Genomic DNA, 14,215 nt, shown 5'->3' on the forward strand with positions numbered 1-14,215 from the left:
CAGGTTTTTACACAATGGGATATCAAGTAGGAGAGTTTTTAATGATGGTTTTATTTGAATGTATTTGCTCTGAAGGCTTGTATTTATTTTATTCGGAGTGTAATTGACTGAAGACAGAGGGTGCACATTTCATTGTACAATGATTTAGGAGGGTTGATAACCAATTTAGAAGGATCTTGTGCCAGTGTAAACTGGTGTTTGTTCTGTTCTGTTTGTGTGTCTACATCAGAATAATTTTTTTCAATGAATCTGGATGTATGGAGGCTAATCATGTAATTGAGCTCCATGTTTTAATGTGTTGCTGTCTCTGCCAGCCCCTCATAGACTTTTAAATGCAATATTTGCACATGAAATATTTTTACATTTTACTTTGACCTTACACAATATATTCTCGTTTGATGTCATTTGCATGTGTTGACTTTTTAACATTGTATGAAGACGGTATCAGCGTAATTATGTTTACCAATTATGTATACAAATTGTATGTAAAACTGATTCAATTAAAATAAATGTAAGAAATTCAGCCTTTTATGTATAAATTGTATTCAAACATATCCAAATTAAACTTACGAGGTCTGACTTATAACAAGCATCTCTTATTTATGTTGCTCATACCACTGGTTTGTAGATGTGGCGTTACAGGGAGAGAGCCAAGTTTGTCTGTTGTGCACCACAATCCTTCACTGAAAGGGATTTAGTGACAAAGGTTAAGACAGAGCAGGTAGTGCGACCTATTGTTACTTATAATTTAATTTCTCCTAGGTCTGGTGTTCTCTCCTGGCAGTCCCGACTCTAAAACATAAAATCATTTTACATTTTTAGTGTTCTTACAAGGCAGTTAACACTGAAAATTATACCTTAAACCTTTTGTATTTGTGTTTTATTTCACACCCCTTATGAAAAAAGACAAAAAACAACCTCAGTTGACCTTTTTTTAATGAAAAGTCATTTCATTCAAATGAATGGAAGAAGTAGACACAGTTATTAAATAGAGGCAATTGCAAAGCAATCATCCAATATATTTGGGGAGAGCAGTATTCAGCTGAGGTGAAGGCAGCAGTCCAACACTAAGCACAACTGTAAAGGTTAACAACCACTTCATCACTTTTCTGTGCAGACACAGTGCCTCAAACATGACAGTGTCTGTGGTAAAGTGCTCCTTAATGGTAATTTACAGTTATCAAGTGTAGTCCTGTTACAAGTTGCATGTTTACAAGACATGTTTGCTGCTGTCACAGTTCCCCAAACATCCAATATAAAAAGAGTAACACTTTACCTCAATGGATGACACGTTCAAACTTTTAAAGTGGATTAGTCAATTTTTTTGACCCTTTGCCAGTTAACACATGGCATCTAAATAGTGTAACTCTGCTGGTAGGAACGTGTCATTTCAAGAGATACAACTTAAGTGTCCGAAAAGATGCACACAACCGGCATTACAGAATGGCTGCCAGCGGTGCTGCGTGGATACACAGCACACAGAAAATCTGATCTTAAATGATGGCTACGTGGAAATAAATCTGATTTCTCAGATAACATGTGATGTTCAAGTTATTTTCAGAGAGCGGGAATTGGTAGTTGAATGTACTGTATATAACCCTTCTAAATATTTGAAAACTTTCAATTTAGCATCTTGGACATTTTAACCAGCCATACATCATTCGCGCTCACTGACAGCCAATAAAAATCACTGCCAGCCCAGATGAGTGACAGTCAGTCTCATCAGTCCACATGTTGGCACTTCAATAATCAAAAGCTTGGCTGAAGTTGCGTTTGTGCCCTCCTCCTCCTCTGTTGTTGCCATAGCCGCCTCCACCTCCGCCTCCGCCACCACTGTTCCGGAAGCCACCGAAACTCCGCCCCCTTCCACCTCTAAACCCTCCTCCTCTGTCACCGCGGTTACCGCCGCCAAAGCCTCTGTTATTGAACTGCTTCTCCTCCAGGTCTGGGAGCTCTGTGGCTACAGTCAGCTGCCAACGGCGACCATCCTTCCAGTTGTCCTGTGAAAGCATCAAACGGGGAGAAAAGGACGTTAGGAGGACAACCACAGTCTGTCAACACTGTCGAAATATATTATTTTGATTTTCGATTACCGTATTTCCTCAAATATGAGCCTGTAGTCAAATAAAAGCCAGATCTCGAATAATGGCAGGAGGGTCGACATGAACAATTACAGGTCAGTGCAAGATACAGGCCAGGAAAAAAAATGTAATGCTGGATAAACTTGCCAGCCATGGGTGTCATATAATTTGCATGCCAACTAACAAAAGCCATATTTCCATTGCTTTAAATTAATTAATCAAAAAATATACTGTTTCCTGCATCTTACTGTTCTGGATTACTTTTCTAAAGTGTTATTTAATGTTAGTGTTTCACAATAAAAGCCATGTTAAAAAAGGAAAGGTTTCTGTCAACTGAAATGCTACAGGGCTTTTATTTTAAAATGGATACAGAAAGTGTTACATTTGTATTAACAACATACTGCAGTAACTTTAACAGGGAAAATGGGAGAGGGGAATACAAGGCTTATTTGAGGAAATACGGTACTCATTTGCGTTCCTTTAATCTTAAACGGACTATAAACAGTCCACATGACATCTTAAAAGAGTTTTTGCTGTTGTTCTCACCTGCATCTCCTTGACTTTGTCAGCTGGGACATCAAAACAAACCCCCTGAAACAAACAGAACAAGGGTGAGATGGTGAGTGTTTCTGTCTCACACCTACAGAAAGGCTTCACGCATTTATTTTTTACTAACAGATGTTTTGCTGTTTACTTGCTGTGGATAATTAGTGTGTGGCTGTAGCAGCTGAATTTACATATAAACTAGACAATACGTGTTTTTTTTTTTTTAATGAATTACACAGGTTTTTCTCTCAATTTGCATTTTGATTTACGAACAGGTTCCCCATTTATTTTTTCATTTGCCAAGTCTATTGCTTTCATTTATGGCATTGTGGGGACCTACTCCAAGTGGGATCCAAGACAAAGGTAGAATTTGACAAGATTAATCTAAAAAGTTCCAGTGGCCCCCACACTACTGTAACAAATACTGTAACAAATGTCTTTAAACTGAAGCAGCACTTCACATATGCACACGTTTGTCTTTTTACATACCGTTTTGCCTTTAAGGAAGGTCATTCTGTGAATGTGGTTCTCAAACTGTTCTCCAAGCTGTTCTTTGATGCTTCTCCAGACGTAACCCAGATTGTGCAGCTCCTGAGAACATACCAACTGCACAGTTGTGTAACCCTGCAAAAACAGAAGCAATAAGTTAGGTTTAGTTAGGTGGAATTAGGTACTAGTTACTATAATGCATGCATTTCTGTGTATATATCCTTTTTGTTTCTTTTGTTGTTTTGTGTGAATATATTTGTGTGTGTAAGTGTGCTGTGTGGAGGTCGTTTATGACGACAGTAAAGCCAAACCAAACTCACAGCATCAGAGTTGAGCAGTGACCTCTGCTCTAGACTTGTGGCTCCAGATATATGGGCCAGGGCGGCAGCTAATGCGTCGACTGCCCCTCTTTCCTCAATCAGCTTCTCAGCTGACACTCTGAAGTAATCAACAGCTGCGGCTGGAACAGAGTCCAGAAACCTGGACGCAATAAAGAAATAAATTCATTACAATCTTTTTCTTTCTTTCAGGAAATGTGTTTCACACTGACCGGCAACATGATTAAGGGGATTTCAGCAGGGCAGAGGGTTCTTGGAGCCACTGTTAAAAGTTTATGTAACAGCTAGGCCACTAAGTTGCCTAAGTAATGATTAGCACTCCTCATTATAAACCAAACGATGTGTCTGACAAAGTCCAAGGTCTCAAACTGTAATAAGTACAGTTGTTTTATTCATCCAAAGCAAAATATAAAAATGGTTCCACTTGGCTTTCTGTCTAGAATTGCCCACCTGACGGCATCCTTGCTTGATGACTTGATGATATCATTGGCGGTGGGAACGCCAACTCTTCTGAATGTGATGCCCTGAAAATAAAAAAAAAACAATTAAAATGTATTTAGTTTTATAGTCACTATAGAAACATCTGAAGCAGAGTCACACAGATTGCATACAATATCTGAAAGCTGCTTCTTCGTCAATAACATGTAACTTTACACACCATCTCCAAACGAATTTCAGTCCGTTTTTCGATTTTAGCACAGCAGCACCTTCTTCGTCTCCGGCCTCTCTTATGAAACACTTCCTATGTTTTTCATCCCCTTCTTTCTGTACCTTCTTGACCATTTTCATCCCATGCAGCACAGACATGGCTGAAAGTATTTTTCTATTTTTACATAGCTGCTCAAACAACTGAACTCAACATTCTTCCTTGCCCCCGTCTTATTTTACTTCACCTGAACTTAAAACGACACATACCGCTTTGTTTTCCACGTAGCGCAGCTGGTCCTCTTCTTTCCTCTGGTAGAAACAGATGCAGACTCCAGTCCTCCCTGCTCGACCAGTACGCCCTGAGCGGTGGATGTATGACTCCACATCCTGAAAAAAACCACAGAGACAGAAACATTTTCAAAGAAAGTAAAGGTGACAGGCCTTTATGAATGATAATTTATGCAACACTGATAATAAGCAAGGATGCACCAATATTCATCTGCAAAGAGTGAAGTATACTGCAGCGGTTTTCATTTTTTAAATTCTAGCAGTCCTTAAAAACATATTTTTAAATCTAAAATACAATTTAAATAACACAGCACTAGCACGTCCAAAAAATGCAAAGATGTGCTCAGGTTAGAAAATTGTTTCAGGTTATTGGCATCACATCACACCTTGGGCGGAGAACACTGGACCACTAGATCGACTTCAGGGATGTCCAATCCACGAGCTGCCACGTTGGTGGCAACCAGAACCTCGAAAGCCCCATTCCTGAAGCCCTTCAGCGTTGTCTCTCTCTGTTTCTGTGGAATATCACCATGGAGGGACTGGGCACTCTGAAACATACAAACAAAATAAAAATGAGACATGTACGCTTGAGAATCTGCTCACTTCTACATAGCTCAAGTGACACACTATGCACCAAAAATTAGAAACTAAAAGCAGAAAACAAAGGTGAGACGACAGCCATTCTCAAACTAATTCTCATTCAATGACGTGATGTCCATTGATCATTTTACAATCTATAAGTGTGTTTACGTATGTTTAAGTGTGCGTCTACCTGTTTGAGGGATGAATTCAAGGAAAGTTCGTTGACATCTTTCTTTGTCTCACAGAACACAATGGTTCTGCCGTGGCTGCCGCTGTAAACCTGGATCACATCACCGAGCACGGCTGCACGCTGTGACCAGTGACAAGTTATGGCCAGATGCTACACAGACAGAGACACATAGGAGAGAGAGAGCGAGAGAGAGAGACAGAGAGAGGGAAACCAGGGAGTGAGAACAGAGGCATTTTCATTAATCCAGCTGGCAGACTTTAACTCTTACTTCATTATAATTCCACTGGTGTTGACAGTGATAAATACCGCAATTTTTACTGCACATTAACTTGCTTGGCTTTTCTGGTGGAGATACATGTGAGTGGATTTTACAGGCTTTAACTGTCCCTGCTTACAGGCAACTGAGAGACCTAAGCCTAAAAAAAAATAATAAAAAAGACCACTGTAACGCTTGTCAAACTAAACCCAACACACACCGGTTACCTCTTTCACCTCTGCCAACTGATTTTCTCTCTCTTACACACACACTTACTTCCACAGTTGTTGCAGCTTTCTGTGTTTTCTTGCCAATCAGGTCAACATGTTTGCACCCTGGCCTCATGTATTTCTTGGCAACCTCGTAGACCCAGGGGGGGCAGGTGGCCGAAAACAGAAGAGTCTGCGGGTTGGAGTCGGAGTCTGGAGACGAGCACAAACACACAGAAAACATAATCGATATATCAAGCTTCCTTTTATTGTCATTTACACTCTATACCAGACAGGTACATAGTGGAACGAAATTATGTTGCATCTGGCTCAAGACGCTAAAAACTACATTTTAAAAAAATCAGCACACAAAGCAAAATCCTAACACTAAACCCTATACACATATATGAACACAAACACAAAAAACAGGAACACATACAATTTGTATACTGTATGCAAGGCAACAAAAACACACAGATTTACTTTACCTTTCTGATATGATGAGGCCAGAATCTCTTCAACCTGTTCTGCAAATCCCATGTCCAACATCTGGTCTACTTCATCCAGAACGACATGCTTCACTTTAGAGAGGTCGAGTTTATTGTTCTGGAGGTGGTCCTTAGTGCGACCAGGGGTACCGACCAAAACATCGATACCATTACGGATAGCTTCGACTAGACAGAAGGAGAGGAGTGTCATTATTAATACTAATGCATGAAGTATGTTGTTCAAACAGCCAAACAGAAAAAAGACACTGAGCTGAGCTGGCATTTAAATAGTCAACATAAAAAATAACATTAAATATCAAGAACCCAAAGAAAATAGATGAACATATTCAATTATTTGAATGCTTTCAGAATTACTGCTATTAAGGACATATTTGTATTTTTGCATAACACTTACTCTGTGGCATATATGAGCTGCCTCCATAGAAACAAGCAATAGAGACTCTCTTGCTAACATCTTTAAAGTCCTTAGCGACCTGGATGGCTAACTCTCTGGTTGGAGTCAACACCAGGACCTACAGACAAACAGAGAAGAGACTCAGTCATACACAAACATACACAGAGAGCAACTGATAGTGGGACTGATGTTTGTCTTCAGTCATTTGTGTGAAAGTGTGTGTGTGTGTGTGTGTGTGTGTCTGTGTGTGCGCGCACCTTGGGAGCCCGGCCTCTGGCGTAGTCCACCGTACTCTTCTGGATCTTCTCCACCAAGGGGATGGCAAATGAGAAAGTCTTCCCTGTTCCTGTTCGGGCTTGGGCAATTACGTCCTCTCCATCATATACAGGATTAAATGTCTTCGCCTGAATGTCAAACAGGTAAGTGACTCCCCGAGCTGAGAAAGTGACAGAAAGAAAGGTTTTTTGGGGGCAGAGCAGCAAACAGGATATTGGACATGTACCAGGGCCTCTCTGCTCTTGAGCCACAGCGGTAACAACTAAGGTATAAACATACATATAGTACAGTTCTATATCTTGAGAGTAAAAATGTAAATATGATATCTACCTTTAAGTTTATCGATGGTGACTTGGGAGATCCTGAAGTTGGAGAAGGCCCCTTCCTTCTGCTCTGGTGTCTCCTCCTAAAGAAATAAACAGTCAGTTTATGTGACTGTTACCCTACAGCTGACTTTGAGGAATGGCTGTTAATAAAAACCAAACGCGTTGAGGCAAACGTTGAACAATCAAAGATAATGTAATATGAGTATAACAATCAAATCAAATGAATGAGAATAATATAAGTTGATATCATTTTTGAAACTTTTAAATGCTTTCAAGACGTGCTAAGTTGTAAAATTAGTTGCTTTGCAGTCATCTTGCGGTTTCTTTGTTACTTAATTTATGAGTACAATCGTGTAATATTGCGATATAACAAACTAAAATACACCAGCATAATATTATCATATTGTAATACCTAAAATAAGGATTAAACAACAGCTTCCATAGGGGACACCTTGATTGTTCTTCAACCAACCAACAGAACTCAAACATCCAACAGAATAGTTATTCAGATTACCGCAAACACCAAGTCATCATACATGGAGTATCACCAAAAACGTGTCCAAAATTAATTTGCAGTCATACCGGTTCTTTTTCGCTGTCGCTAGCTGATTCTTCACTCGACTGCGCCGGTGTCTGAATGGGTGTCTGAACTGGGGTGTTTGGGGTGGAATGTCCGTTGGTTGCTTCCTCTGCGATTGCTTTCTTTTGCTTTTTCTTTTTTTTCTACACCCACAAGATAAAAGTGGAGTCAGTATTAAACAAAGGACAGAGTATGACCCTGTCTACACCAGAGCAAAGACAGAAATTATGCATTTGTTTTCAATTGTCTCTATAACTTTTCCACTATTCATGAGAACAGATTTTTCAACACCAACAAAACCACTTGACAGGCAATGAATATAGTTTGTTATCTACTTAGCTATTTACCTCTGAGTCTCCTTCAGTCTTTTCCTTCTTGCTCTTCTTCTTTGGTGTTTCAACGCCATTACTGTTTCCATTCATGTCGCCATTCATGTCTATTGCCTCATCTGTATGGCCGTTTACTTGGTCCGCTGCCAGCTTGTCTTTTTTCTTTTTCTTTTTTGGTGCTGGTGGTTCACAGTCTGGGTCCTCCTGCTGTTCTTGGTCCTCCAGCTGCTGCTTCTTCCTCAGCTTCTTGGCCTCCTTGGCCTTGATCTTACAGAAATAATAACATTAAACAGGTTTCAGTTAGAACAAATACTGTGCAGTGACTGAAGTTTGTATCCTTTCAGCTGGAGTAATCTGCTGTTATCACATAGTTTAACAAACATCTTTTAATTATAGATGGTTATAAGTGGTAAGCTACAATTTACCAGTGGTTAAAGAACATAACATCAGATTTGTTACATCATTTTTGAAGAAAGTCAAAATGATATATTGTTTATAAATTAAAAAAAACCCTGTCAATTCAACACCGTGTGGTGACTTTATTCAGATTTCTCATAATTACTTGAATTACCCCTGAATAATTCCAGGATGAGTTCATAGTTGAAGCACTGACCTAACTGGACACCTTTTTTGAAAATTTCAATAACTATGTCCTTATAATAATTTGAATGAACGAATAGAACTAATTAAAATTTAATCCATCATATTTTGTTTTTAGGTAAACAAGTACCTACCTAACTAAAGAGGGTGTTATTGTCTATTAAATAGAACTGTTGCGCATATTTAATACTGAACTGTATTTTTCTTCCTACCAAGGATGCACTATAGTAAAATAAACAATGCACTTAATGAAACCCCTTTAGACTTTTTAGACTGTTGTGCCAACTCACTTTGGTTTCTAGACTTGTTATTACTTACTGTTCATACTTTTAGACACTACATAGAGTACACAATGAATCAAAGCATATATAAACAGATAAGCATTACAGTTCAGGTCTGGACCTTGGAGATGGTAGTTTGCCAAAACAATCCCAATTTAATTTTTCTCTCTCTCTGCAAGAGGAGCATGAAAAATATAATAAATATCAAAAAAATATCAATAATCACAAATAAAATATAACAACCTGTAGCAGATTTACATTACTTTAACTTTCTCGTGTTACTGTAAAGAGCGGGTTGTTTTGTATACTTTAACAGCTGACGAGCCCAGCTGTATAACACGTCATCAAGCCTCGCCCGCAGCACGGACACACAGATGTAAGCAGTTTCCAGCAGGCCTGCACGTTGTCAAGCCGTGAATCCACGTGATCCGCACATCAGCTCTCACCAACACATGGGCATACCATGAGATCTTCTGGCTAGGCTAACCACGAATGCTAACTTTTCATTAGAAGCGGGTCACATTTACATCCTTAATTCACACCACTGACGATTAAACCCCGTTACTAATCATTACTAGCACCAGAGTCGTGAAACAAATCTATCCTGCGTTGGTTTCCTAACAGTTAGCTAGCCGGTTAGCACGTTCAGCCACATGTTGTCAAACATGGAGCAGGACGTCGTGTGAGCTACACGGATGATATTCAGTCTGCTGGCGGCGTCACGGCCCGCTCCGCTCACCTTCAAGGTTTTGGCCTCCGCGGCAGTGTCTACAACGTCCTCCATGGCCTGGTCTTCGGTGTCAAATATGATTTTTGTCGGCATTTCTCTCCCCTGTTGGAAACCCTCAACGCAGACACACAGGCTAACCCACGGGCACGCGGACGGAAAGGAACGCGCACGGCTGCGCGTGGACGCGTGTTCACGAGCGAGACATAGAAATAGAGGCGATAGACAGACACCACGGGGCAGAGCAGGCGAGGACGTGACTCACACCAGGACCCGCCGATCAAAATACACGGAGACAGTGTGCGATACATACACTTAAATCAACATTTCTTAGTTTACAACTCAAAGGAAGTTTATTTGTATAACACAATTCAGACACAATGTACTTCAAAGGGCTTTGCAAGGACATGCAAATACATTAAAACAAAATACTATATATCAGTATTGTTTTATTGTATTCCATTTGTCAACCATCATCAGTCCTGATAGCAAATACTAAATATTCATTCATTTTCAGGATTTTAACCCTATTAAATACCAGTTTGTTTACATGATGCCACTGTTTTTTTAAATGAAAAAACAAAACAAAAATTATTATCTTCCATACTCTTAATCTATAGTATTTTTATAGCTGTGCAAAAGGTTTGACTGTACTAAATGTGGTCTTTTATAAGTTGCATGAGAGTTAAGTTTTATTACGAGGCAACGCCCCCTACAGGACACAAGGGAAATAGCATGTATGGGTGTATGGGCAAAATACAGGTAAATATCTAATGAAAGATATTAAAATTCTCATCCAGGACCACAGAATGAAAGCCTGATAATATCGGATGCATGTTTTAATGCTGTAATGACAGTAGGATGAAAAAAATAGTTTTAATGAGTTTTAATAGTATAATATAATATGTACAATGGTTCTGTCTGTCTGTCTGTAATATACACAGTGTATTATAGACATATTATATGAGCCAAGGTTGAAATTGAATCGAAAAACAATAACAAACACCAAACTGTATGCAATTTGCATTAATACAGCCAAAGTAAAAAAATAAAAAATAAAAACATAAAATGCATCAACAGTTGCATGAGGGTTAAAATACATTAAAACAAACAGGAAGACATCAAAAAACGAAACAATGAAACAAGTTTAAAAAAGAAAAATAAGCTAAAATAGGATAGGTTTAAAGAAGACAAGACAATAAAAGTTACAGTGCAGTTTAAGATATTGATCAAAACCTTAAAACTGCCTCAACAAAAGGCAGTGGCAAACACAAAGGTCTCCAGCCTTCAGAGTTGGAGTGGACCGAGAGGAAAGCTCAACTGAACATGGTTAAACACGGTTCATCTTCTCAGCTGATGACGTCATAGAGTCGCAGCAGAAAACACACTGCCTCTTTAATGAGAAGATTGCAGTGAACATCAAAACAGTAATGACAGTAACTGCCCAGCAGATGGCGCACTTGCAACTTAACTTGTTTTTACAAGACCTTGTTTATGGAAGAATTATCCTATCTTTATTCAAGGGCATAGATTTTCAGTCTGAGAGCATGATTTCATTCCTTTTCAGTGACACAGCTCCTTCTCGTGCTCAGATTTATTCTCCTCACGCTCACATGTTTGCTGCTTTCTTTTTCAAAATGTGTGCTTGAACTCAAAAATCACATGCTTGTGCTCACACATCTTCTTCTTGCACACAAAAATTTCGCTCGCATTCAAATATGTCCTGTGCGCGCTCAGATCTAAAGTCTGCGTGCTCAGATCGACACATCCTCGCTCCGCGCCGCCGGTACAGGTGTAGTGCCGAGAAGAGACTGCTTGCCGAAAAACGACTGCCCCCGACGGGAACGCGCATCAGTTCAGAGGAAGTGGGCGTAGGTCTACTACGGGTCAGCTGGCAGACGCAGCACCGAGAGAAATGTTTTTTTTTACTGTGCAGTCCTGTAGCCCAAGTGAAGAGGCTACGGAAAAAGAACGGCGCAGATAAAAAAGTAACCTGATGTTTCCATAATGTAGGCTAGTTGTCAACAATTGATGAGGGTAGATGCTTTACCTTGCCACTTTTATTGTTGTTGTTGTTGTTATCGTTGTTGCAATGTGATTTTACACCGCTTTGAGTTACAGGGTGCAGTCACTTTTCGGCAGGCCCTGCCGAAAAGTGACTGCACCCTGTAACTCTGGATTGCAAGGAGTGATATTGACCAAATTCACTGTACATGCACCTGGTTTCCTCTACTATTAATGCTGAAAAGACAGAGAATGTAACCCCTCCCAATCCAGAGTTGTAGGGTGCAGTCACTTTTCGGCAGGGCCTGCCGAAAAGTGACTGCACCCTGTAACTCTGGATTGCAAGGAGTGATATTGACCAAATTCACTGTACATGCACCTGGTTTCCTCTACTATTAATGCTGAAAAGACAGAGAATGTAACCCCTCCCAATCCAGAGTTGTAGGGTGCAGTCACTTTTCGGCAGGGCCTGCCGAAAAGTGACTGCACCCTGTAACTCTGGATTGCAAGGAGTGATATTGACCAAATTCACTGTACATGCACCTGGTTTCCTCTACTATTAATGCTGAAAAGACAGAGCATGTAACCCCTCCCAATCCAGAGTTGTAGGGTGCAGTCACTTTTCGGCAGGGCCTGCCGAAAAGTGACTGCACCCTGTAAGTCCTTATTGCAAGGAGTGATATTGACCAAATTCACTGTACATGCACCTGGTTTCCTCTACTATTAATGCTGAAAAGACAGAGAATGTAACCCCTCCCAATCCAGAGTTGTAGGGTGCAGTCACTTTTCGGCAGGGCCTGCCGAAAAGTGACTGCACCCTGTAACTCTGGATTGCAAGGAGTGATATTGACCAAATTCACTGTACATGCACTTGGTTTCCTCTACTATTAATGCTGAAAAGACAGAGAATGTAACCCCTCCCAGTCCAGAGTTGTAGGGTGCAGTCACTTTTCGGTAGGCCCTGCCGAAAAGTGACTGCACCCTGTAACTCTGTATTGCAAGGAGTGATATTGACCAAATTCACTGTACATGCACCTGGTTTCCTCTACTATTAATGCTGAAAAGACAGAGAATGTAACCCCTCCCAATCCAGAGTTATAGGGTGCAGTCACTTTTCGGCAGGCCCTACCGAAAAGTGACTGCACCCTATAACTCTGGATTTCTGAGGAGTGATATTGACCAAATTCACTGTACATGCACCTGGTTTCCTCTACTATTAATGCTGAAAAGACAGAGAATGTAACCCCTCCCAATCCAGAGTTGTAGGGTGCAGTCACTTTTCGGTAGGCCCTGCCGAAAAGTGACTGCACCCTGTAACTCTGGATTGCAAGGAATGATATTGACCAAATTCACTGTACATGCACCTGGTTTCCTCTACTATTAATGCTGAAAAGACAGAGCATGTAACCCCTCCCAATCCAGAGTTGTAGGGTGCAGTCACTTTTCGGCAAGTGACTGCACCCTGTAAGTCCTTATTGCGAGGAGTGATATTGACCAAATTCACTGTACATGCACCTGGTTTCCTCTACTATTAATGCTGAAAAGACAGAGAATGTAACCCCTCCCAATCCAGAGTTGTAGGGTGCAGTCACTTTTCGGCAGGGCCTGCCGAAAAGTGACTGCACCCTGTAAGTCCTTATTGCAAGGAGTGATATTGACCAAATTCACTGTACATGCACCTGGTTTCCTCTACTATTAATGCTGAAAAGACAGAGAATGTAACCCCTCCCAATCCAGAGTTACAGGGTGCAGTCACTTTTCAGCAGGGCCTGCCGAAAAGTGACTGCACCCTGTAACTCTGGATTGCAAGGAGTGATGTTGACCAAATTCACTGTACATGCACCTGGTTTCCTCTACTATTAATGCTGAAGAGACAGAGAATGTAACCCCTCCCAATCCAGAGTTACAGGGTGCAGTCACTTTTCGGCAGGGCCTGCCAAAAAGTGACTGCACCCTGTAAGTCCTTATTGCAAGGAGTGATATTGACCAAATTCACTGTACATGCACCTGGTTTCCTCTACTATTAATGCTGAAAAGACAGAGAATGTAACCCCTCCCAATCCAGAGTTGTAGGGTGCAGTCACTTTTCGGCAGGGCCTGCCGAAAAGTGACTGCACCCTGTAACTCTGGATTGCAAGGAGTGATATTGACCAAATTCACTGTACATGCACCTGGTTTCCTCTACTATTAATGCTGAAAAGACAGAGCATGTAACCCCTCCCAATCCAGAGTTACAGGGTGCAGTCACTTTTCGGCAGGGCCTGCCAAAAAGTGACTGCACCCTGTAAGTCCTTATTGCAAGGAGTGATATTGACCAAATTCACTGTACATGCACCTGGTTTCCTCTACTATTAATGCTGAAAAGACAGAGAATGTAACCCCTCCCAATCCAGAGTTGTAGGGTGCAGTCACTTTTCGGCAGGGCCTGCCGAAAAATTTAAATTACGATAACTCTTTTTAGGATTACTTAAGATGAATTATACAATATCCTAAATATGCTGGCGTCTTAAATAGGTGACGATTCAAATAGCTGGCTAATATGGTAAATTGGTGTATTTTGAG

At 40.6% G+C, this 14,215-nt stretch overlaps 1 protein-coding gene across 1 annotated transcript; it reads right to left on the reverse strand.

The window, feature by feature from the left end:
• Positions 1 to 919: 919 nt before the first annotated feature.
• On the reverse strand, positions 920 to 9,809 carry ddx21 (DEAD (Asp-Glu-Ala-Asp) box helicase 21). The gene is made up of 16 exons (XM_073463922.1): positions 9,662 to 9,809; positions 8,060 to 8,308; positions 7,715 to 7,855; positions 7,137 to 7,212; positions 6,788 to 6,966; positions 6,531 to 6,648; positions 6,116 to 6,301; positions 5,695 to 5,840; positions 5,163 to 5,312; positions 4,777 to 4,938; positions 4,370 to 4,489; positions 3,905 to 3,978; positions 3,437 to 3,596; positions 3,117 to 3,251; positions 2,628 to 2,672; positions 920 to 2,000 (listed from the first exon to the last, which is right to left on the reverse strand). The coding sequence occupies exons 1-16, from the start codon at positions 9,743 to 9,745 to the stop codon at positions 1,743 to 1,745; spliced, it is 2,283 nt and encodes a 760-aa protein (XP_073320023.1). The 5' UTR covers positions 9,746 to 9,809; the 3' UTR covers positions 920 to 1,742.
• Between the last annotated feature and the right edge of the window lie 4,406 nt (positions 9,810 to 14,215).

This window comes from Pagrus major, chromosome 4 (genome assembly GCF_040436345.1).
Source record: "Pagrus major chromosome 4, Pma_NU_1.0".
Lineage (NCBI taxonomy): Eukaryota > Metazoa > Chordata > Actinopteri > Spariformes > Sparidae > Pagrus > Pagrus major.